General features: G+C 28.7%; 2 protein-coding genes across 6 annotated transcripts in view; one reads left to right on the top strand and one right to left on the bottom strand.

The window, feature by feature from the left end:
• The window catches only part of LOC115238231 (cyclin-dependent kinases regulatory subunit-like), a 1791-nt gene extending 623 nt beyond the window's left edge, over positions 1–1168 (bottom strand). The window contains exons 1-2 of one of the 5 annotated variants that reach the window (XM_029811872.1): positions 1066–1168; positions 174–236 (exon numbers count right to left, since the gene is read on the bottom strand). In XM_029811872.1, the coding sequence (XP_029667732.1) occupies positions 174–232 (59 nt within the window). In that variant the 5' untranslated portion in view covers positions 233–236; positions 1066–1168. The other 4 variants (XM_029811880.1, XM_029811891.1, XM_029811898.1 and 1 more) reach the window with 4 other exon arrangements.
• Positions 1169–1721: 553 nt separating this feature from the next.
• Positions 1722–11150, top strand: part of LOC115237769 (5'-3' exoribonuclease 2 homolog) — a 38748-nt gene continuing 29319 nt past the window's right edge. Inside the window, exons 1-15 of the mRNA XM_029811037.1 lie at positions 1722–1962; positions 3446–3573; positions 3637–3748; positions 3840–4013; positions 4233–4395; positions 4474–4934; positions 5620–5826; positions 6046–6186; positions 6334–6491; positions 6631–6799; positions 6872–6961; positions 7403–7559; positions 7916–8144; positions 8666–8872; positions 10022–10098. Coding sequence (XP_029666897.1) covers positions 1888–1962; positions 3446–3573; positions 3637–3748; positions 3840–4013; positions 4233–4395; positions 4474–4934; positions 5620–5826; positions 6046–6186; positions 6334–6491; positions 6631–6799; positions 6872–6961; positions 7403–7559; positions 7916–8144; positions 8666–8872; positions 10022–10098 — 2548 coding nt within the window. The 5' untranslated portion in view covers positions 1722–1887. The remainder of the gene's footprint in view (positions 1963–3445; positions 3574–3636; positions 3749–3839; positions 4014–4232; positions 4396–4473; positions 4935–5619; positions 5827–6045; positions 6187–6333; positions 6492–6630; positions 6800–6871; positions 6962–7402; positions 7560–7915; positions 8145–8665; positions 8873–10021; positions 10099–11150) is intronic.

Here is an 11150-nt window from a genome sequence, read left to right as displayed (position 1 = left end):
TAATTAGATATATATTGTAATTAATTAATTATATTATTTTCTTAGAGATTTAAAAAAAAATTGTGTTCCGATTATAATATGGAATGTCCATTTTTAAATAACCATTTTGTTTAACTTTTCAAATCTCATCTTCAGTCTATGACTCATTAGATATATTTATAATTAAAATTTACCTATACTCATATTTATCATCGCTGTACTTTTCTGAATATTGAATCTGATCTACTGGCATCTTCCTGCTTTAAAGTAAAATAATTAAACCAATAATCTCAAAATTTAGTCTCTAGAAAAAAAAAGAAAATAATATTATTTAATCCTAAATTTTTAGACTAATGAACATATCATCCATATACAAAGCCCGTTTATAATATATTTTGATTGTTCTATAATAATTAAAAGAAAAATTCTGTTTATAGTAGACCATCTCATTAAGTTAATGTAAATTAAATACAAAATTAATCTACAGAAAAAAAGCTATTATTAATTATACAAAATACAGAAAGATTTCTATAAGATTAAAATTTTTTATAATAACACAAAGCCTTTAATATTAATATAAATGTTTTATTTTAGCAAAATAACAAGTCTATATTTTTACACAACAGAAAATAAATAAAAGTAATAAAAGTAGAGATAAAAATAAAATAAATAATTACAAATTAATATGCATGCATAAAGATATTCGTCATCTAATTCCAATGTATAATAAACTTCTCATTTTAGTAAAACAAAAATTCTTATAACTTCATGAAAAGATTGTAATATTGTTATTAAAAATCTTCACACATTTGTAACAAATATGCTCAAAATTTGAATATAAATAGAAATTAAATATTAATTATATTATAATTCTGTTTATGCTCATATATTTGATCGATACAAAAGATTTTCTAACCTAAAATATATTATTTCTTTTCAGCACACACAAGTGTCACTCAGTGTCACTCACAAAAAACATGCAATGTTTTGTACAAACTGATAAAAAAGTATTACGTATATTTTATGTTATTCAAATCACATGTAGAAAATGTATCAATATATAAATAATCTTAAATCCAAGATAACCTTTTGATTAGATCCTAAATCCAAACCGCGCTTTTTTGATCCGCAAATCGGGCATTAAATATAACGTTACATTACGGTAGTCTCATATAGCTGTTTTGAAATTATAAGAAATTACCGCGCTACTCGAGAATGAGATCTGTTCTTTATAGGTATGGCTGCACTTGTCTCTATACATAACTAGATATGGAATACACTATCCGCGACTCAGAGGATATGTTCTTTATAACTGAACTAGTGCAGCCAGTTCATCTATAAAGAACAGACCTAGATTATCTGTGACCAATAGAACACCGGAAGCTATTAGGCCCGTTCTACAATAAGTCGTTAGTTGTAAGCAAATTGACCAATCACAGTCGAATATTCTTGGAATAATCGATTGTCATTGGTCAATTTACTAACGACTAACACATACGACTTATTTTAGAACAGGCCTTAAAGTTGTGGTTAACGTCTATACTTTTTTTCGCTTCGAAGCGTTTAATGGACGTTTAATGGAAATGTAAGATTTGTATTCTTTGTCCTGATTGGTCCAATCAGGACAAAGAATACAAATCTTACATTTGAAGATATCATCAAGTGGAGCATTTACGCAAGCGCAAAGACGCCATATTATAAGGGGTCACAACTTCGAGCTTCAGTTGGTCACAGTTTTTTCGCCCTATCCCATATCTAGTTACGTATTTGATACAGTTAAACTGCGTACGCGTCTATAGGTTAGATGTTGATAATGATATATTGTTATATTTTTGTGATAGTATTGTGACAGTATTGTGACTGATTTAGAAAATTTACATATAACGTTGAGTAAATTTCGAAGAAAAGATGGGTGTACCAGCATTTTTTCGTTGGTTAAGTCGAAAATATCCCTCCGTAATCGTCGAGTGCATCGAGCAAAAGGTAGGTTAGATTGCTCAATACTCTCTTTTTATTTGCGTTACGTATTTATATATCGAAATTATTATGTTTATGTTATGCCTTATGAAATTTTTGGTTGATTGAATAAACAATACTATAACATTTATAAGTAACTGATAGAATTTTTCTTTACGATACGATATGCGTATATGTTCTAATTTGGACCAGTTCACAAATCTAAACATACATATAGCATCTCTTAGTTGATGTGGTAAAACATACAGTTACAAAAACGTGTTAGAAAATATTTAAGATTTTTAAATAAGTATTACAAATGAATGTATGTAACATTTTGACAAAAAAATACGAGAATTTTGTATTATTTATAAAACTCTAAATTTTATTATGAAACACAGGATCATATATTAGGGGAATTAAATTAGCTTATTTTCAAACATGTGTGGATTTAAATATATTTATAACCGTATACTTGTAAGTATATATATACCTATAAGCACAATATATATAGCTCTCTTAGAAATTTTGTAATAAAAATATCCTTGTTCTTTTATTTTGAAGATTTTTTTATTATTGAATCATATGTTATTTATATAAATATGAATCATATGTTACCTATATATTATGTGTGCTTTCACAAACATAGAGATTTGTTTTAGTGTAGAAAAATGTAGCTCTATATATAATATTTTTTCTTTATTTTTAATATTATATTAATCTTTTCTTTTATCAAATAATATTTTGTAATCAGATAATATTTAAGATACCATCTTCTCTCAAATTTTTGTAGTTAATGAAATGATGCAGAATATTTCTTGTGAATTTTCATAATTTGAAAGAATTGTGTGTATATTATGTAGTTATATATAAATAAGATGTTTCTGAAATTGCTAAACATTGGGAACATTTCACTTTGAAAAAGGATTATATGTATTTCCAAATCATAAATGCTTTTATTTATAACTTGAATCTTTGGTAAGATTAGAAATATCAAATATTTCTATCAAGTTCTCTCTTAATATCAATTACAGTATCAATATATTGATTACTGATATACAATATCATGTTATTGTTTATTACTGATATACAATATCAGTAATAAACAATAATAGCATGTTACGCTCTGATAAGTTCATAACTTAATATTGCATTATATAATAATAAATCTCTGTATACTGGAGCAATTACAAGTATCAGTTTATTTGAATTTAGACATTGATTTAAAATGTGCATCACTATGTAAATGTCATTTTCAACTCATTTGTAACAAAAGAAAAAATAATATCTATCTTAACAAATCTCTGCAAATTTTCTATACATTCTCATAAATCTTTGTCACAGACAAATGACATGTACAACTTGGAAAGGATATATTTACAGATTTGTAATTGATCTTTTTTATCTTTGCGACTAAGATATACCACTTGACGATTTATTTCAGGGACATTTTATACAGCTCAATCATCTTTTTTTTATGTTATAATCAAAATTTTGTGGACATTTCTAGGCAGTAACCGCAGATGGAGTATGTATCCCTGTGAATTCTGCCGACCCAAATCCAAATGGAGTGGAATTTGATAACTTATATCTTGATATGAATGGCATAATACATCCCTGTACACATCCGGAGGATAAGTGAGTAAGCGGAATCATGCAAAAAATAAATTGTTTATATAATCTCTTATTTGTACAAAACAGGCCAGCGCCCAAAGATGAGGACGAAATGATGGAGGCTATTTTTGAGTGCATTGACAGATTGTTTCGTATTGTTAGACCAAGAAAGTTGCTTTATATGGCAATTGATGGAGTTGTAAGTATTTTTGTATGAGATATATAAAAGAAAAAAATGGAAACAAAAAATACAAAACTAACTATAATATACAATGCGCACTGTTACATAGGCACCCAGAGCTAAAATGAATCAACAAAGATCTCGACGATTTCGAGCCTCGAAAGAAACAACAGAGAAAATTGATGAAATACAAAGAATACGTTCCGAATTGGCCAATAAAGGAGCGCCCTTGCCTCCTGAAAAACCGAAAGAAGAACATTTCGACAGTAACTGTATCACGCCGGTTTGTAATAATATAGAAAAAATATAAAGAGAAATATGTTTTTATTTAAAATATTTTTAAATTTACTTAAATTATAAATGTAATATTTTAGAGCTTTATATAAGCTATATCTATATTTTATTTTTATATAATTAAAACTGTGATTAATTTTTAGTTTTAAATCGAGATTTTACTAATAAAAATATGTATATTATTTATATATCAAAAGCTTTTTCTTAGGGCACACCATTTATGGCAAGATTATCAGCATGCTTGCATTACTATATTCATGAACGTTTAAATAATGACCCAGGTTGGAGAAATATTAAAGTGATATTAAGTGATGCTAACGTTCCCGGCGAAGGAGAACATAAAATAATGGATTTTATACGGCGACAAAGATGTAAATTTCTATATTTATATTTACATTACATTTCTATAAATTATAGAAATACTATGAAATTTTTTATTTATTTTATAGCACAACCCGATCATGATCCCAATACGCAACATGTTTTATGCGGAGCAGATGCCGATTTAATTATGTTAGGTCTTGCTACCCACGAACCTAATTTTACAATTATTCGCGAAGAGTTCAAACCGAATAAGCCAAAACCATGCGATATATGTGGTCAGTTAGGACATGAAATGCGAGAGTGCACAGGAGCAGAACCGAATCAAGGACAGGAGGAAAATGCATTTGGATCTGAATGCCAGTACATATTTGTGCGATTAAATGTTCTCAGAGAATATTTAGAAAAAGAATTATCTATGCCAAATCTACCATTCAAATATGATTTTGAACAAGCTGTCGATGATTGGGTGTTCATGTGTTTCTTCGTAGGGAATGATTTTCTACCGCATCTCCCTTCTCTAGAAATTAGGGAAGGCGCAATTGACAGACTTGTTACTTTATATAAAAAAGCAGTTTATAAAGCAGGAGTATGTAATATTTCTTACAAGAAAATAATGAAAAATTACTAATTTATATAGTGATCATGTTTTTTAAGGGATATAGTCATTATATAGAATGTCCACAAGTATTTAGTCACTTTTTTTATTGGACATTTATTTTTTCATCATTTCTTGAACTTGAAGATTTAATATTTTCCTATTTTTTAATTTCTACGAGTAAATATTGTTCTGAATAAGTTTTGAAAGTTTAAATCTTCTCTTAAAGATTGTTATCAAATTAAATAAAAACAGCAAAGTTTTAACTTTTACATTTCTTTGGTATTGATTAAAAAATTAATAAGTAAAAGATTTTGTTTATATTTAATTAGTTGTAATTAAAGATAATATTTTCTGAATTTAGATTGAGATTAGTATGGTAGTTGTAAAGTTTTTTGTATAAATTTATTATTAACTATCACATTTATTATTTGTTGACAATATAGCTATTCAATAGCATATCGGTTAAATGGTTCACTATAATTAAAAAAAAAAAAAAAAACGTTTTTAACGATTTATCTGCATTTATATATTTAATAATTAATTTGATTCACATATATATGCATCTTTTTAAATATAGTAAATTTGAAAAAAGAAATCTATCAAATATTTTAATTTTAAGCAAATTGTGGCAAGTGTTTTTTACAGAAAGTATATTTGTAAATTATTTGCACAGGGTTTTTTGACAGACAGTGGCGATGTTAATTTAGATCGTGTACAATTAATAATGTCAGATCTTGGTGATGTAGAAGATGAGATCTTTAAGAAAAGACAACAAAATGAACTGGCATTTAAGCAACGTGAGAAGGACAAGAAGAGGAGACACGAAATTATCAGTAACTTTAAACCAAAATGGATTCCTGCAGGACAATTTGCACCGACTGTAAGATTTCAAATTTATTACAGTAATTATGTACTTAAGAAACTAGTATTAAATTAAGTATAATCAATAATTGAGATTTAATTTGTAACTTTCGTAAACAAAATTTCTGAAATTGATTGTTGCTAGAAAAATTGATCAAACAACAAGTATTAAGACATAAGAAGAAATTTTTAGGATATTCTCTGTATACATTATAATAATTCGGAAAAATCTTTGCAGGCCCCTGGACAAACGGTGAAACCTATAGAAAATGCACGATATGAAGCTTATCAAATGCGCGTGCAGGGTAGAAATTACAATACGAATGCTGCCGACAATACAAACGCTAATCAAGCGTTAGAGAGCATGTTAAGACCCGAGGTATTAACTTCAACTTTTTTTTCTAATAATTCTATACGCCCGAGAGTTTCGAAAAATCGTGTTTTTTATAATACATATGTAATATATTTACATATGATACTTGTGACTTGTATATCTTGCCTTTAACTTTTACATATTATTATGTAGAATGCAGGCAATAGAGGACAAAAACGTAAAATTGAAGAAGCAGCAGCAGATGATGATGATGACCAATCGCACGATGAAGTACGATTGTGGGAGGATGGTTTTAAAGATCGGTATTATGAATCTAAATTCGACGTCTCTCCCGATAATCTTGCCTTTAGGTAATAATGAATGACAAATGGGTGGGACAATTTTTATATTTGCAAACACGCGTTTGCCGATTTAAATAAATAATATTTATTTCGAAGAATTGACACACCACCCCATACATAGATATTTATCCTACTCGTTTGTTTTTAGAAATAACGTCGCTTTGCAATACGTACGTGGTTTATGTTGGGTTTTGCGATATTATTACCAAGGTTGCGCGTCATGGAGATGGTATTTCCCATACCACTATGCACCGTTCGCAAGCGACTTTATTAATATCGGTGGTCTCTCTACAGAATTTGAGAAGGACACTGTACCGGTAAGATTTTGCAAAATATAAATATGTTTGCGTGTATCTATTTCATGATTTAATGACGTTTTCTTTTTGCAGTTTCGTCCATTAGAGCAATTAATGGGTGTATTTCCTGCTGCTAGTAAGAAACATGTACCTGCACCGTGGGCAAAATTAATGACCGATCCAGTATGTATAACAATCAGAGAAATGGTTAAAAAGCATGATACTATACTAGTCTATTTTTACGATAGAATTAATATGGCTTTACAAACTATTATATTGCTGCTTATCACTTATTCGAAACAATTTTTATCTCGTTTTTTTCTGATATCCTTTACTCTCAAACTAGAAGCAGATACAAGCATTAGATAAATAATAAGAATAGTAATTAAACATATATTAAAATAAAATAAAATTATAACAAAAAAAAGAATTGAATCTCAAATAGCTGTTTATTGTTTTTAGTAAATTTATTTCTCAGACATATGAATTTTTTGTAGAATTTGTTATATATAAAACATGTCATCTTTATGACTTCACAGAGTTTCTCTTTTTATATATACATGTATATATATATATATATTTATTTATTTATTTATTTATTTATCATGTATTATATATTTACAGAAATCTCAAATTATTGACTTTTATCCAGAAGATTTTAAAATCGACTTAAATGGAAAGAAATTTGCATGGCAAGGCGTAGCTCTGCTTCCGTTTGTTGATGAAAAAAGATTATTCAAAGCTTTGGTGCCATACTATGACAGTTTGACAGAAGCAGAAAGTGAGTAATATATTTTTTAAACTGGCATATCTCATAACATACATATATAAATCCTTTAATCCTTTCATATAATTATCTCCAAAACTTAGTGATTGTTCAAAAAAATGTTACTTTATTCTCTCTAAGAAATACATTATATGTAAAAGTACAGTTTATATATGTGTTTAAGAGTACACATTTTAATATAACTTTGTCTCTTAATGTCCAAAATTAACATTGTTCTGATACATCTCTCTGAATCATTAATTTTGAAGATGCTAGTCATATAGAAAGATTAATATGAGAGATACTGTGTAAGTGTATATTGAATCAAGTTTCTAATATTAATATTACATTCTTTTTTTTTTTTTTTTTAGAAAAAAGAAACATTCGCGGTAATGACAGACTGTATATTGGTATAGGAAACAACAATTATAATTTTATAAAAGGTTTATATACGAATCATATAGAATTTGATAAGGAAATTGAAATAAGTGTAGACGGAATGCGAGGCACTGTACTCTTATCGGAAGATTGCGTGAGTGACGGTGGCACGTTACCTTCACCTATGAGAGGTCTGCCAGTCAGAGATAATAAAGTGTACTGGTTCGTATACATTTACATACACGATATGATGATACAAATACAGTAGGACATGGATAGCTACTCCTCGTCACGTATCTTTTTCACCAATACTAATGTCGTGTCACCTCCATATATGATCAGGTGATACGCAGTCATAATTAATCTCGTATGTTCGAGACATACTTGACAATGGCTGCGGTCGGGAAGACGCTAGAGATGCTTCGAAGCATTACATTAACCAATCAGAATAAAGAAATTTTTACTCTTTTTGTCCTGATTGGTCAATCAAACATTTCGAAGCATTTCTAGCGTCTTCCCGACCGCAGCCAATGTCGTGTGTGCAACTGCTTTCACACAATTGTAGTTTCGCGCTGTAGTGAAGATAACTTTTTTATTTCAAAAATTTCCGCTTCTTCAGCGCCATGTTGCAAAAGTTATGTAGATCCTGCTGTATATCCGAAAACTAATTACGATTATTTAATATAATAATTATAATTTTTTGATATTACTGAAAATCTAATTATATATCTCTCGATTTATAGTATCAAATTCAAGGATCCCATATACAGTAGCAGTCACATTTTCCTCGCTCGAAAACTAAAGGGAGCTAAAGAACCGCTGCGCGTCTTGAAACCGCAAGATTTTGAGGCTATGAATCGCAATAATGGGAATCAATGGAAGCCACAAATCGGTTTTACTCGATCTACGCAATCCGCTTCGTTAGGGCAGGCTGGACACAGAATGCTCGAGTAAGTATCATTATTATTGCAACTAAGCATTTATATGACATATAAATATAGTAAATCCCCGCATAGTGCGGTAGATAAACTTCAAATTTTTTAAAAATTTATATACTTATAAATTCTCTTCGATTATACTTTGGATTATATAATGAAGAAATTTTATTAAATCCTTATCTATTTTGTTTTAAAATGTAATGAAAAATATGTTATTGTTATAATCTTAAAGAAAGATTTTGTTTTTTTCATCATAAACAATTATATTTTCGAATTTTGTATAACCCATAAATATTGTATAACGCAATCATAAAATGTAAAACGTATTCTCGTGAAGGTTCTACTATATGTATACTGCTGATTTTTTTAATAATGTATGAAACGATTATCGTTATCAGGATATGTCTACTCCTTGGAAAAACCATCACTTCATTTACATTTCATTTTATTCAAGTACTTTTCATTTCTTTTTACTGATTATTTTGTGTGTGTGAATCATTAGAAATAAAGTAATAATAATGAACACATAATAAAGAAATTAATTTTAAAAAGCTATATCTAAAAATTTTCTATATTTAGTTTAAAACAGAAATATCGGGAAGATCAGGGGACTTTCAGGGAATTTTTTACAAAATTTGTGGATACTCTGTACAAGTAAAATCAGCTATGCATTTTTTAAATATTACACACTTTACATACGTACAAACTTTATATATATAGAAAGAAATGATTTTATTGTTACAGAAATTGATACAGTTGTCTCAATTATAATACAAGTGAAAATAATAAAAAAGTCAAATATTAAATAAGAAGTTGCTTTTAAATATTATTTTATGTCAAGATATGAAAGTAAAAAGCAAAATAATAGTAAATAGTAAAAGCAAAATGCAAAATCTTATAAATCTTATAAATATTTAATAATACATATTATATACAAAATATAAACACATTATCAAGTACACTCGTATATATATTTATTATATATTTATATGGACTATTATTTACATATTTCTGATGCACATAAAAAATTCTTGTAATTATAAAAATTAATTTGAGGAAAGTATTATTTTTTTTCAATGAGGAATATTTTGTTAGGCTATTGCATTAATGTAATCGTTAAATAAGATAAAGCATTCTAACAAACAAAATTTATATTTGCAGACATCATACAAACCATAACAGACCGCCGATGTATGCGAATGTCCCTCCACCAGTGAATTTATATCAGCAATTTCATGGTAAGTCATTTTATTTTTATACACAGATACATATATCAGATACATAAAATTATAATGCTAAAGAGAAAAATGTGGAGAAGTATACTCGACAAAATATATCCACATAAATGGCTTCTTGTTTGTGTGTAAATGTGATATCGATATCTTATTTTTAGTTTTCATTAATATTTAGAAACATGCCTAGTATATGTCCAATAGAAAAAAATATGAATCTTTTGGAATATAAATCTGATAAACATATAACGACTAGTTTGATATATTATGAAGACATATTGCGCTATTTTATTTGGTCAATTTTGCGGCTCGGAGATTGAAAGGGGGTGATGTATCGATCGATGACAGGTCGTCGAAACTTTTGGCGTAGGTAGGTAGGTACATAGGTGATATGCGGGACGTGTTTATATGCTGAGAGGGAACCTCGCCGCATGGGAGTAGGAAGGGATTGAATTGGAGGGTTGAAGAGAGAAAGAGGAACGGAAAGAGAGAGAGAAAGAGACAAGACCTACGCGTGGCGACCCTAACGAAAGAGCATTTCGCAATCAGTCAGTCAGTCAGTCAATCGTTTTCTAACTGGAACCAGTTTCTCCCACTACTTGTGTCGCCCCTTGTTCCCCTTGCTCTCCTTCAACAATACTGAGATTATAGAAGAGTCGCGAAATTAAAGCGCGCACACGCGACTCCTTCGGATTTTCTGTCTATTAGAACACTCATCCCCTTTTCGCGATACATGAATTTTATTTAGTTAGACTTGAAGGATCATTTAAAATATTGATAATAACTCATTTCGATCAATAACGAACACGTGATGTATTTAGCAATAAAATATTGCTCAGTCTGTTTATGTAAACTAAAAGATGATTTGGACATGAGAATCCACAACATATAAAATAAGAGGGGAACAGGAAGCTAGCATATATTATCACTTCAACTATCATCATCAATTAGAAAATAATATCAAAAAAGCATTGTATAACAATAACTGACATTTAAAAAAAACACTTATACAAAACTTATTACGCGACACCTGATTAGTCAAGGATGGTGCAGGAGCT

Source organism: Formica exsecta, unplaced genomic scaffold, assembly GCF_003651465.1.
Source record: "Formica exsecta isolate Colony F162 unplaced genomic scaffold, ASM365146v1 scaffold115, whole genome shotgun sequence".
NCBI lineage: Eukaryota > Metazoa > Arthropoda > Insecta > Hymenoptera > Formicidae > Formica > Formica exsecta.
This window is presented reverse-complemented; position numbering and strand designations above follow the sequence as displayed.